This window comes from Notolepis coatsorum, assembly GCF_963971535.1.
Source record: "Notolepis coatsorum genome assembly, chromosome: 1".
Classification (NCBI taxonomy): domain Eukaryota; kingdom Metazoa; phylum Chordata; class Actinopteri; order Aulopiformes; family Paralepididae; genus Notolepis; species Notolepis coatsorum.
The window spans coordinates 306,299,697-306,314,088 of record NC_140165.1 but is presented as its reverse complement, the minus strand read 5'-3'; the positions used below and the strand labels follow the sequence as shown (position 1 = coordinate 306,314,088).

Sequence of the window (14,392 nt, the reverse complement as noted above, 5' to 3'; positions counted from 1 at the left end):
CATGCTAATATGAAACTTAATAAAGTCTGGCCTTCTGGGACCACATACACACAATGAGAAAGAGGCCCTGTTCTCCCTCCCAAGATGTTTATGGGTTCAGTCTGACCTGGATGACGGCCTGGATGGATGATCAGGGATCCATGTAGGTTTTTACTCACATGATAATAACTTAATGTTAACAAATAATCGATCAAGGTTAAATGACTTGACTAGGTACCCATACAGTATATCACAGATCATTTTTTTTTCTTTTTTTTCTTCTATTGCTAGGTTACACAGAGTTGTTCCTTATCTTCACTGGGGAATGTCTGGGGGTGTTGTAAAACTGTGGATTTTTATTGTGATGCTACTTGTTGATATATGAAGCCCGTCAAGGCCCAACTTGATTTTGGGCTATACAAATACATTTGACTTGACCTGTGCTGTGTAACCAAAATAGTCATTTCTAATTCGCGATTCCTCATAGGTACCCCTCAAATAAATCACTCCCAATATTTACACGCGTGTTCGGTGTCAGAGAGTCAAAAAACGCAAATTCCCATATAATTAGAGCAATCTTTGTATGGATTGAACTGAATGGAACAGAGTGCAGGACAGCGGGTGAGCAACCCGATCTTGTCAGGTGAGCCACCTGGGAAGCATAATAAGGTATTTATTCTGATGGGTCAAATCAGAGAATGGGTGTCGCCTTCGCTCTTTTGTCAAGTGCTATACAGCCGAGGATCACGGACACACATCAGTCACATTGTAATCGTCATGACGTGTATACCCGTGCGCTTAAAAACAAACAATTTGGAGTAGCCCTCGCCTCTCACCTGAGCACATATTCGTGTTTTCTACCCCACATATCATATTTTTCCAGGTCACACGAAGAATAGATTGGCTCGCCTCGCTCCGGACCTGACTGTCGGACTCGGGTTGAATATTCATCATAACCCCCCCCCCCCTCTCTCTCTCTCTCTCCAGACCCCATCTCCACATTGGTTTCTTCAGTTGTCAAGTTCAAGTTGTTTTATTTGTCACATATAAGGTACGTGTGTACACTACAGTGAAATGCTTGGTTCTGTATGAGCCCCCTGAGAATGTGCTTCATATACAGTCAAAAAGTTGAAAGAATAAAGTCCAAACACTATACAAAATATACAATATACAATATACAACAAGCGGTGCAAGGGGAAGGCTAAGAGAATTATTAAGGACTCGAGCCACCCGAACAACTGCCTCTTTGAACTGCTGCGGTCAGGCAAGCGATACCGGAGTCTTAAGGCGAGCACAGAAAGACTCAGAAGAAGCTTCTATCCCCAGGCCATCAGGCTGCTAAACGAACAATAAACACTATGCAACAACCATCAAATGCACACAGCACACACACCCACACGCACACACTCACTCAAACAAACAACACACTGCAGCACCCACTCTCCACACTTTAGATCACACAAACACACTTTACACTTTATATTTATTGATAAAGGATTTGCACTACAACTCGTACACCTACTGTGAATTGTACCTAAATTGCACCTCGTCCCATTTCTGCCTTGCACTATATAGTATTGTATATTAGTACACTGCACAGTATTGTATATTGTATGGTAACTAAACTACGTCTATTCTGCATCGAACATTGTACATATGTCTAAACTGAACACTGTGACCTCATTTTTTTACTTCTAATTTTACTATGTTATTTTATTTCATACTTATCTTGTCTTGCACAGTCTCTGGAGCGTAACAGTAAGAAGCATTTTGTATAAAAGTATTCTGTACTTCTGTATGACAAATATTAAAGAAACTTGAAGTACAACCTAAAGTACGAAATGCAAACCTTTTAAAATGATAAACGCAAAAATTTGGTATGGGTGTAGTGCAAATCTTTGACTAATAAATAAAATACGGTGTAGTGTTTAAAAAGTGTTTAAAGTGTCTAAAGTTAATGTTAAAGGTGAGTGTTTGTTTAAAGTGAGTGTGTGCAATGAATGTAGATGGGATGGGTCAGTGTTGCCAGAGATAGTAAATGGAGAGGGTGATAATTGCGTAATTGTTTCTCCTCCCTTCAGTCACCGGGGGCCATTGTGGTATATAATCTAACATTCTACAATAACTGCTGAAATAAGGGATTATGGAACGATGAAGGGCTTGTGAGTGCGAGAGGGCGCAGTGACAGTGTGTGTTACAAGTGGTCACGGCAGACAAGGCTAGTGGAGCCTAACATTACAGACAGTGATGTCAGTGGAAGGAGAGGAAATCAATAGTCTGCAACACCAACGGAGGAATTACATTTGACAGCCACCATGTGTAGCATTCTGAGCACGGACCAAGAGGTTTAGGTTTTTTGTTGTTGTTTTCTTTATGTGACTGCCCCCCCCCCCCCCCCCTCAACCACCCACCCCCCTGCACATGTGTGATTATAACATCAATAGGTGTGTTAAAGTTGTTCACTGTTATACGATGATGGGATAGTGTGGTATTTTTTTTTTTTACTTTAGTTGTCTGTTAATGTTGATGCACCAAAAGACCAAGACAAATTCCTTGTATGTGCGCAAGCTTACTTGGCAATAAAGACATTTCTGATTCTGATTCTGACATGTCATTGTACAACTTCAATACGTGTATTGATGTTATATATCTATCTTAGCCCACCCCCCACCACGCCTTTATCTCTTCCAGACTCGATTATTGTAATTCACTCTTCATCTGTCTAAATAAAAAATCCATTGATCAACTTCAGTTGGTCCAAAACGCGTGCCGCCAGGCTACTCACAAGGTAAAAACAAATCATGCCACATCACCCCCATCCTTGCTTCCCTGCACTGGCTCCCGGTAAACACCAGGATCAATTTCAAGGTCCTGGTGATCGCCTACAGAGCCCTCCATGGGTAAGCCCCCCCTCCCCTACATCAATGAGCTCATGCACCCACTCTCCTCCAGTCGGTCACTGCGGTCATCCCATCAGGAGCTCCTGGTGGTGCCCAGGACCAGAGTCGAGACAAAAGGGGACCAAGCCTTTGCGGTGACTGCAGCCCCAAGGCTCTGGAACGCCCTTTAGCCCTGAAAATCACTCCCTCAGAGCTCATTTAAAAAAAGGCAGCTAAAAACCCACTTCTACAGGCAGGCTTTTTAAACACACATAGCCGTTTTCTCTCTGTTCGTGTCTGTTTTCTTCTTGTTTTCCTCTCTTCACATTGTTTTATTTCTTGTCTTTTCTACTGATGTTTTAAAAATGCTGTGAAGCACTCTGTGCACTCGTGCTGAGAAGGGCGCTATGCAAATAAAGTTTTACTTACTTTACCACCAAAAATATTTTATTCTCCGGTGGGATGAGTGAGTGAGTGCAGTTCGGGACGCAAGACTATGATGACAAGTAAATAAGGTTTTTAGTTGTATTGGCTGTACACTGCCTGTAATCTGTGCCTGTAATTAGGGATGCTCGATATTGGCTTTTTTACCGATACCGATATACCGATATTGTCCAACTCTTAATTTCCGATACCGATATCAACCGATACCGATATATGCAGGGTTCCCCCCCCCCCCCCAAAAATGGAATAATTTCAGGTAATTAACATTACATATCTCTTGTTGTGGAATTAACACAACATTATGCATACTTTTGACAATAAATAAAATCAGAATTTGTTTTTACTTGCTTGCCTGGGTAAATAAAGGTTATAGAAATGTAAAAAAGAAAGAAAAAAATATATATATATATATATTTTTTGAAAACCGATACCGATATTTTCCGATATCACATTTTAATGCCGATATCGGCCGATAATATCGGTAGGCCGATAATATCGGACATCCCTACCTGTAATCTGTGCCTGTAAATTGTGCCTGTAATCTGTGCCTGTAATCTGTGCCTGTAATCTGTGCTTGTAAACTGTGCCTGTAAACACTTAGTAAAAGAGACTAATTTAGGTCCTCCTCCACCACCACCACCACAAGAAAAGAAGAGACAAACAAAGCCAGATTACAGTTTTAATGTAAATACCAAATATATTTTACAACTGTATTTCATTCTAAATCATATTAAATTAGTCAAAAATAGTGATCTTCCTAGTTAGCAAACATCTTTATTTAAAAACATTACAAAGTTACACTAGACAGTTATAGTCGATACAAGTATGCAAAGTACATTTCTTAGTTTGTAAAAACCTTCCACATCCCAAACACCTTTTTGAGATGAGAGAAATGAGCTTGACGTGAAATCCTGAATGTTACGATCATGATGAAATGTATAATAATGCAACTCATTTGTTGATTTCGACATTTGATACCGCGTGTTTGAGGTTGACTCAAAGTCTGGATCTCCATCACAGAGTTAATACAGGGAACCGTATTATACAGTATACCTCATTCATTTTGATCAAACATACTTCTATAATTTCCTCATTGATCAGTTTTCCTCAAGTTAATTGGTCAAATATGTGTCATGAGAACTCAAATGACAAACAACAAAACAGCCTTATATATAATTCATATATATATAGCTATATAGTAATTTATTATACTCAGAATTTCTCCAGACGTCTCTTGGCAGAGCCTGAGGTGTGGCCAGCAATAGCAACCCCTCCTCTCATCCACACTCACCTCCAACCCGCACGTCAGACCAAAACAAAAAATATAAACTAAGTGCGACACAAAAAAGGAGCCCTTTTGCCTGTAGAGGTCGCTGTTTGAAAGGCATTACAGATTCTACCTTTAAAGGTGTTGTTTTTTATTACCCTTTACTCTTGTTAATGTAACTGATCTGGCACCAAACAAGGATACTGAGGTATTGAATTATAGTTTCTTTATCATGATCTAGCTTTCACCCAAAACATATGTTCATACCTGGAGTGCTATCTATCCATCTGGATAATTTGGAGGTTTGGAGATATCATCTGTAGAGACGTTTGCCATCAGCCTGTTACAACAGAGCTCAATAGACTGTCTTTTGTGGCACTCAAGGCGGCAAAGAAATTCCATTTGAAAAAAATTATCACGACAAGGTCTACAGACCTCGGAACAGTTTCATTGGGAACCTTTCTCTAGGGAAGTACACCCACCATAATACATCTTAAAAAGTCTTAGCATGCAACGACCCGCCGGCGGGACGTTTTTAGGACGATTTGCCCACCGGCACTTTGGCGACCCCTAGTGGCTCGGTGTGCATATTTTGTAATACATTTTAATATAATTGAAGGCTTATTTGTTGCCTGTCGATAGCGACAAAATCCGACAAAATCCATTCAGGGGTTCTCGAGTTACATGCCGGTATTTGAGGGTTGTGCAAAGTATTGCGCAAAATACCAATCCCGACTCTTGGCGCAGTAGTTCCGTCAATCTAGATCCGATCTCGAAAATGATTGTGGATTTTTGTAGCCAATGAGTGTGGCTTTCCAATGATAACCCACGTGGGGATGTATGAATCTAAAAAACAAAAAAAAACTAACAAGCGAAAACAGGAAGAGAAAAACAGCCGAATGAATTGAAGTCTATGAGAAAATTCAGTTTTTCTTTTGTACACAGTTTACCAAAATCACTCCTAATCACTCATTTCTGAATGGATCTTTATGAACATTTGGATATGTACTACATAAGGCTTCAGGCTATGGGATCTGTAAGCCATACTACCTTCTGGGGAAATACTACCTCTGGACTACTAACTACTACAGAAAAACTTGAGTAACAACTTTTTCTACAACTCAAGTTCAGACCTATGTTATTCTATTACGTTAGCACTAAAAGTGAAATCTTCTTCTGGAATCAGAAACTTCAGAATGTCATCTTTCAAAAGAGACCAGGCTCATGCATGTGATATAAGTATAAAGTATGTTGTTTTGGTTTGCAAAAAAAGTATGCAGTCCTCAAAAACTAAAACTAAAATGGCCAAACATTGAGAAGGAGCTCAATGTGGACTCCATGCAACACTAACCCATCCATTCTACATTCACTGCACACACATCCACACATATACACACTAATTTTAAACATTCACCTACAGGCGCTCCTAAAATTGGCCAGTGCTAATGAAATAGTAACATAGGTCTGAACTTGAGTTGTAGAAAAACTTGTTACTCTCGTTTTTCTGTAGTAGTTAGTAGTCCAGAAGTATTTCCAAAAACATTGGTATGGCTGAAAAGACACACTGGCTCCATAGCCTGAAGTCTATTGTAGTACATGTCCAGATTTCATACAAATCCGTTATTAGTGATTAGAAGTGGTTTTGGTGAAGGTGAGAGGGCTCATTTTCTCATAGACTTTCGATCGAGAATTCTCTTCCTGTTTTGGCTCATGACTTTTCACCTAGATCCCTGATTTGCTCATTCCCACGTGGGATAGTATTGGAAAGCCCTACTCATTGGTTACAACCTTGTCCAATCATTTTCGAGATCGCCAAATGATTGACGGAGGTAGAGGCTCGAGAGTCGGGAGTGGTATTTGTACAATACCGTGTACTTCGGCGCACGCCTCACATATCGGCATATAACTCGAGAACCGCTGAACGGATTTTGTCACCTGAAACGGCTATCGACAGGCAAGAAATAGTATTAAAAAATATGCACACCCGAGCCACTAGAGTGCCAGTGGGAAAATAGTCCTCAAGAGGGCCCACGTGTGGGCCGTTGCATGTACACTTTAAACACGTTTTAACACTACACCATATTTGATCTATGTATTACTAAAATATTTACACTACACACACTACCTCATCTTTGCCTTTTTGCATTTTGGTTGTATTTTGTACTTTAGTTTTGTATATTGTATATTTTGTATAGTGTTTGGCCTTTATTCTTTAACTTTTTTACTGTATGAAGCACAATTTAAGGGGGCTCATACAGAACCAAGCATTTCACTGTAATGTACATGTACCTTATGTGACAAATAAAACAATACTTAGACCAGTTCAAAATTAGGTCTGTGGATAATTTTTAGTAACCGTGTCCATGATTTCTGGAATGAGTCACTGCTGTTGAGATTTTCAAATGTAATTTTTGGCACTTTGAGCGATACATGAGAAGACATCAAGCTCCATTGCATTGAGCTGATGGCAGACGTCTTATAGCCGACATCTGCAAACCTCTGCAAATCATATAGAAACTATTTGGATTTTTTTGTGTGATTAGGGCGAATTGCCCCTTTAAGAAAATACAATAGATAATTCCATATGACTCTTCAAACAATACAATGCACAGATCTAACAATGGTTTAAAACAAAGAAAAGACAAGGACAAGGACAAACCGTACCCTGACACGCGATAGGGCATGACGCACTGGTATGTCCAGACCCGACTGTACACAGTGGTAATTGTCAACGCAATGGTCATTGCATACAGAGCGACACACACAGAAGCGAATTCACTTGAAGCTGGGGTTCCAGGCCCCTGAGGGCGTGGCCGTGGGGTGGCTGGACCTTCGGAGGAGTCGGAGTGAGAGCAGGGAGAAGCCCACGCTGACCACACCCAGGGCGACCACGCCCGAGATCAGTGCACTGGTCAGTGGGTTCATCGGCAAGGAGGAGTGACCAGCTGGAGCTGATGTGACAAAGCACACAAAAGCAGAACCTTAAATCAAGCGCTTGACATGGGTTAATATAATAGGACATGACCCAAATTGCCGGTGACATCTCTTCACAGAAACAATTGCCTTTTGCATACAATACATCCTGCGACGTTACTATTGAACCTTCTTAGATTTCATGACATTACATAAAGGGTGTTTCTGCAAAGTGTCAATGCAATGATTTATTGAACACAGAGCACATGTGACAATATGTTCACAAGAGTACTTCAGAGTGGTTCCTTCACAAAGCTGTATGGTGGTCTTTCTACAGAATGAACTGAGAACTTACCAAGCTGTGAGTCGTTGGCTGAAGTTTCATCTGTAAATAGTAAGACAGTGTTTGTTACAATTGTTTGGGGGAAAATATGGTGCCCTTTAAGCTATTTTATGGTGCCTTTTAATAGATTTATAAAACATGAGATTTCATAATAGAATAGATGCCATGGATGGACAGAGGGATGTGTACATGTTTGTGTGTGTGTGTGTGTGTGTGTGTGTGTGTGTGTGTGTGTGTGTGTGTGTGTGTGTGTGTGTGTGTGTGTGTGTGTGTGTGTGTGTGTGTGTGTGTGTGTGTGCCAACCTATTCATTGGGAGCAGCTGTGTGTTCTTGCTCAAGGACACTTCGACGTGCTTCCAGGAGGAGCTGGAATCAAACTGGGAACCTTCAGATTACCAGACGACTGCTCTACCTCCTGAGCCACTGTCGCCCCGTGCATGTATGTGGTATGTGTGCGTGTGTGTGTGTGTGCATGCATGTGTGTGTGTGTGTGTGTGTGTTTGTACAGTTTGTACAGTTTGTACAGTTTCTACGTCAAATGTATATACACTCTTTTTCTGGACACTTTTTGTATCACAAACAGTACTGTATTTGCAAATCTGATATGTCATAAATGTATAGATGTAGCAGTACTGTCTATCTGTATGTCATATATGTTATGATGAATTGAAAATGGGGGACCCTGACGAAAGTCTTTCTCTGGTCTGCATCCCCTTAACAATTGTATGTATTGAGCTGTACTGTACTGTACCCATTCTGCAATCTGTTAATAAACTTTTCAATCAATCAATCAATGTTGTTATGCTTTGCGTACCACTCCTGGTGATGATTGGTCCAGCGCTGATGACGGCTTGATTTGGCGACGAGGCTGGTTTGGCCTCCAGGCTGTCCCGCTTCCGCCGTCGACCACAGATCTGTCAATCACATTACATGTCCTTCACATCACCATTCATCACAGTCCATGAGAGGAGATTAAAGAGGCACTAGGCCTGTGCAGACTAAAAAGAAAACATAATTTATTGAGACTACAAGGTCGGCATTGCCGGACCATGTCAGAAGAGAACCGTACGGACCACTGCTCAGCCACTTTACTGCACCCTTGTGCATCAATATAATGTGCAATTATTTTAGCTTGTCTGTGTACTTATTTTACATTTGTATTTACTTATACTTAGTTGTACTTATTTTTATTGCACATACAGTTGATTGTTTATTGTATATAAATACCTGCTTTTTTATTCTATAAATTGTTGCTTTTTTATTCCTTTATGCTGTGGAGAGTAAGAATTCCATTGTACTTGTTGTATATGGCAAATAAAGCCGCTTGGTTACAGCCGCTTGGTTACAGCCGCTTGGTTACAGCCGCTTGGTTACAGCCGCGTGAGTACAGCCGCTTGGTTACAGCCACTTGGTTACAGCCGCTTGGTTACAGCCACGTGAGTACAGCCGCTTGGTTACAGCCGTGTGAATACAACCACGTGCATACAGCCGCAGGGACGCGGGAAGGGGGGGTGCGGGGGGTGCTGCAGCACCCCCTCTCAATTATTGCAAAAAATGGCAGTATTTATGGCAGTATTTATATATTTGTATATACTGTAACTGTATAACTGTAACACTGTATATTATAAGTTTATCCTGCTCAAAGCACGTCACCATTTTAATATTGTGTGTATTGAGCCGTACTGTATTGTAGCCATTCTCCAATCTGTTAAATAAAGTTTTCATTCATTCATTACACTACTGTATGTACACAATCATACGTGTAAAACCGAGTAGATTTTCGAGTGATGACAGACTGTCACAGACTGATTGAATGACAGGTGAAACAACTAATTGTATTCACCTCCTGTCTCCCGCCCTTCCCACGCGCCACGAACCACTGAGCTACTGTGATACAGTGCTTGCGCAGTCAGTCGATTTGAGCTAGTAGTCAGACTTTGCTAGCACAGAATGTCTCACTCGCAGAAAATAAAAATATCAGATTTATTTTCTAAACGTCCCGCCGGTCCCAGTGACAGTCCCACTAAATCTGATAAACGTCAGAGAGAGACAGAGACGACAGGTTCAGCCTCAGCATCAGGTATTGAAGAGTTAACTGAGTCTGTTCCCCTATACCCCCCCTCGGGCGCCAGGGGCTTCCACTGAGGGATGATGCAAATAGGGATGGGGTGTTATGGCAGCTCATGATGGAAAGAGTGCGCACCGAGTCTGATCCCGAGTTGAAGAATTGGCTCCAAAAGAGAGACAACTGGATGTCCAACAACATCCAAAACGAAATCTTACAGCTGCTTGCCCATGATATTCAGCGACAAATTAGAGGCAAAGCATCCAAAAGCCCAATCTTTGGCTTGAGCGCTGACGGAACCACTGATGTCACTCACTGGAAAAGAACAATTCTCGTGTAATATACAGTTAGCCGATGACAACTTGGAAGCTCAGAACTTCTTTTGGGGTTTTTACAATGCCCGGCCCAGACACAACAGCCGAGACGCTGTTTTTGTGTATAAAATACTTTTACGCCTCGACCTGCCCATGGAGAGGCTGATAGGATACTGTTTTGACGGGGCCAGCAACATGTCTGGGGGGTACAGGCTAGACCAGGGGTTCCCAAACTTTTCAGGCCGCGACCCAAAAAAAACGGTGTCAGAGAGCCGCGACCCCCACTATTATAGGAGGTAAAAAAAAAATTAAATGGAAATGTATGGTTGAAACATGCAAACGTTCAAACGCACACACACTAATAAGCATTGGAGGCTTTTAACCAGGGCCGGACTGGGGAAATCATTCAGGCCAGGAAATATAGCCCCAGTCAGGCCACTTTTTAAGCAGGGGGTCTGGGGGTCCCCCACCAGGAATTTCTTTGTTACAAAGACTTAATTTCCTGCATTCTGGTGCAGGCATTTTTTTTATTTGTACCCTTTAAATGCCAGTGTTTGTGATGGCATCACAACTTATTGTTAAAAAACAGGCTAGCATATGTATGATTAGCAACAACACAGATTTTTATGGATTTTCAGTTTTTTGTAATTGATAAATACAATATTTTATTCAACTTCAGCCCTGATCATAACACCACATATTCATTTTATAATTCTAACCCTTTAAATGCCAGTGTGTGTGATGGCATATATTTGCAATATATCAAATGCAAAGTAAATTTTTCTGGGGGGGATTATTACAGGCTAGCATGTGTCAATGATTAGCAGTTTTTCGTAAGGATCCCGCCTCCACCAATCACATGCGGCTCCCTTTGTGTGTGTGTGAGAGCAAGAGAGAGAGAGAGAGAGATAGTTCTCCAACTTGTGTGAGTTGCAGTGATCTCCTGGTTGTTCCCCACCTAGGTTATCTAACTATTGCGCTGGTGCAAATAGAAACACTGGCCTGGCCTGCTTCTAAGTTCAGTGGCCTGACCAAAAAAAAAAAAAAAACTTTTTTTTTTTCATCTGGCGACCCCCCAGCACCCCCTGCCGTTTTATAGTTCCCGCGTGCCTGTACAGCCGCATGCTTACCGGCATGAGCAGGATACAGTCGTCCATCCGGCACAGCTTGGTGACACAGTGCAGGAACACGGTAGACATCTTCTGGTGCCGGTGCTTTACGAAACGGAACACCTCGAAGGCGAAGCGACCCATCTGACTCTTACCGTTCTCGAACACTGTCGTCTGTGGGTCTTTGTAGCATCTGTTTCAGAAGACAGCAGCGTACACACACACACACACACAACACACACACAGACGTGCATATGGGAGGATACACACACACACACACATACACACACACACAGAGACGTGCATATGTGAGCATACACACAGACACACACACATACACACACACACACGCATTGAAAGTACCGACTTGAAGTCTGGGTGGGCAATGCATTTCAAACGCTTCACGAGAAAGACATCTTTGCATTTATCAGGAAAGTGGCCAGGTAGGTGAATAGGTAATAGGTAATGGGGGCACTTTTGTCATTCTTCTTTTTTCCCAGGCATCATTTTGGAAAATGCAAGATTACCCAAAGAACAGGTCGTAGCGTAGTTCATCATTTGGATTCCCTGAGGGCGTCGTGTAACAGTAGTCCATCAAGATGTTCCAACTATACGGCAGGGAGACAAAACGGTTAGGAGGATAGAGATCTAACTATACAACGGGACGGGCACAGATCTGTCATTCTACACGGCGGAGGCTGGCGCCGTCTCTCAGCACAATAACGTAATGACTGAATGAATGGAGGCCCGACCAGAGAACATCGAACATCTGAACTGGAAGAAATGATAATGGTAAAGACACAGCAAGAAAATTACTCAGTATTGCAGTGAATGACTGCCAAGGTTGCCTTTCATGTATACATACTGCCTTACTGGTACTACAAACGTCGTCATAATGCCAATGTGATATATTAAACTATATTTACACTATATACTATTATATTATGGTACTATGTTATATTGTATATATCATGTACTATATATCTCACATCACAATATATATGTGTTGTATACACTATTATGTACTATATACTATTATATATACTATTATATACTGCAGGTATACTATACTGTAATGTGTACTGTAATGTGTACTATATGTGTGTACTGTAAACTATATGTATGTAAAACTTTGAAACGTAAGTCTTCAGGGGTAGGGCCCGACAAGCCTAGTGCTTCTCCCTAGCCCTTTTCGGACAATTGGACAATGCTGCAATAGCAGCTGGTAAAACGTTGGCGATTTATGGAATAACCATTGTTATGTGTCCAAAACCCGAAATAAAAAATAACTGAACTGAACTGAACTGAGGTAGTTGGTGGTTTAACTTGCTTACTAGCTGAGTAATTACTCATGGTATAATTATGATTCTAGTGTTTATTGTAACCATATTTATTCTAAGGTATAATATAACTGATAGGGCATACAGACCCACATCGGCACCTTTGATCACACTGCCTACTTGCTCATATAATATAACATATATTCAGAGTTAATTATATTGTTTACACTGCCTATTTTTACGTTCTACTGTGCTATAATTTGTATTGCCTGTATTTATGTCTTTCTACTATTACCCTGCCCATACCTGTACCTCCCCTCCCCCCTCCCCATGCTGCTATGATGCCAGCATTTCCCTCAAGGGGATCAATACTATCTTATACTAAGAACTATCTTATCTTATCTTAGTATCAATGACAGATGTTAAACGATAGAGTCGATATTGAGATACTGTTTTGATACCGTTTGTCCAGGTTTGTAGCTTTCACGGCAGCGAATACTCGAGTTTTGAGCGACAGCCCAGCCGCTGGGATGGAGAGAGGCTGGTTATAGGTGGAGTCCTGTACAAAAATGGTTGGAATCAACAGAAGAGTTGCAACAAAAGAGGCTCCATCTTTGGATGTATTTATGTGACACAGTATACACATTTACATCCAATAGAGGCCTTGCACGGAATGTTTAGGAGGTCCATTTGTCCTCCAAGAAGCTTGTGTATGAGTTGCTATGTGTATGAGAAATATATCAACAAAAATGTAATAATTCTTCATGTTATTACAGGATATTGTAAGCTATTCGCAGTGGAGCGGTGATATCATAAATTCCCAGTGTTTTACCTACTCTACCACTACATACACACACTAGGCGTTTCCTTTCGAGCGGTTTACCAACGGTTAATGGGCGGCCATGTTGGAGGAAAGAGAACTACACAAGCATTCCGTGCAAAGGCCTCTATTGTGTTCCGTACTCAATATCTGCATGTTTAACCCTTTCACTACCACACTATAGAAGGTTAACCCTTTGTAGTGTGTGGTAGTGAAAGCATTAAGCCTTTGTAGTGTGGTAGTGAAAGGGTTAACAATCTGTAGTGTGGTAGTGAAAGTGTTAAGCCTTGTAGTGTGGTAGTGAAAACATTTACCCTGTGTAGTGTGGTAGTGAAAGGGTTAACCTTCTGTAGTGTGGTAGTGCAAGCATTAACCCTTTGTAGTGTGGTAGTGAATGGTTAACCTTCTGTAGTGGTAGTGAAAGGGTTAACCTTCTGTAGTGTGGCAGTGAAAGTGTTAACTCTTTGTAGTGTGGTAGTGAAATGGTTAACCTTCTGTAGTGTGGTAGTGAAAGGGTTAACCTTATGTAGTGTGGTAGAGAAAGCGTTAACCCTTTGTAGTGTGGTAGTGAAAGGACCTTCTGTAGTATGGTAGTGAAAAGGTTAACCTTCTGTAGTGTGGTAGTGAAAAGGTTAATCTTCTGTAGTGTGGTATAGAAAGGGTTAAACTTCTGTAGTGTGGTAGAGAAAGTGTTAACCCTTTGTAGTGTGGTAGTGAAATGACCTTCTGTAGTGTGGTAGTGAAAAGGTTAATCTTCTGTAGTGTGGTATAGAAAGGGTTAAACTTCTGTAGTGTGGTAGAGAAAGTGTTAACCCTTTGTAGTGTGGTAGTGAAATGACCTTCTGTAGTGTGGTAGTGAAAAGGTTAAGCTTCTGTATTGTGGTAGTGAAAGCATTAACCCTTTGTAGTGTGGTAGTGAAAGGGTTAACCTTCTGTAGTGTGGTAGTGAAAGGGTTAACCTTATGTAGTGTGGTAGTGA

The 14,392-nt window shown here is 41.3% G+C and overlaps 1 protein-coding gene across 1 annotated transcript in view; it reads right to left on the bottom strand.

The window, feature by feature from the left end:
* Window positions 1–7,344: 7,344 nt before the first annotated feature.
* LOC311225660 (zona pellucida-like domain-containing protein 1) overlaps window positions 7,345–14,392 on the bottom strand; it is a gene marked incomplete at both ends in the record, with an annotated part of 10,735 nt that continues 3,687 nt past the window's right edge. Inside the window, 6 exons of the mRNA XM_084311052.1 lie at window positions 7,345–7,520; window positions 7,838–7,867; window positions 8,640–8,739; window positions 11,335–11,506; window positions 11,841–11,921; window positions 13,055–13,152. Of these exons, the coding sequence (XP_084167178.1) occupies window positions 7,345–7,520; window positions 7,838–7,867; window positions 8,640–8,739; window positions 11,335–11,506; window positions 11,841–11,921; window positions 13,055–13,152 (657 nt within the window). The remainder of the gene's footprint in view (window positions 7,521–7,837; window positions 7,868–8,639; window positions 8,740–11,334; window positions 11,507–11,840; window positions 11,922–13,054; window positions 13,153–14,392) is intronic.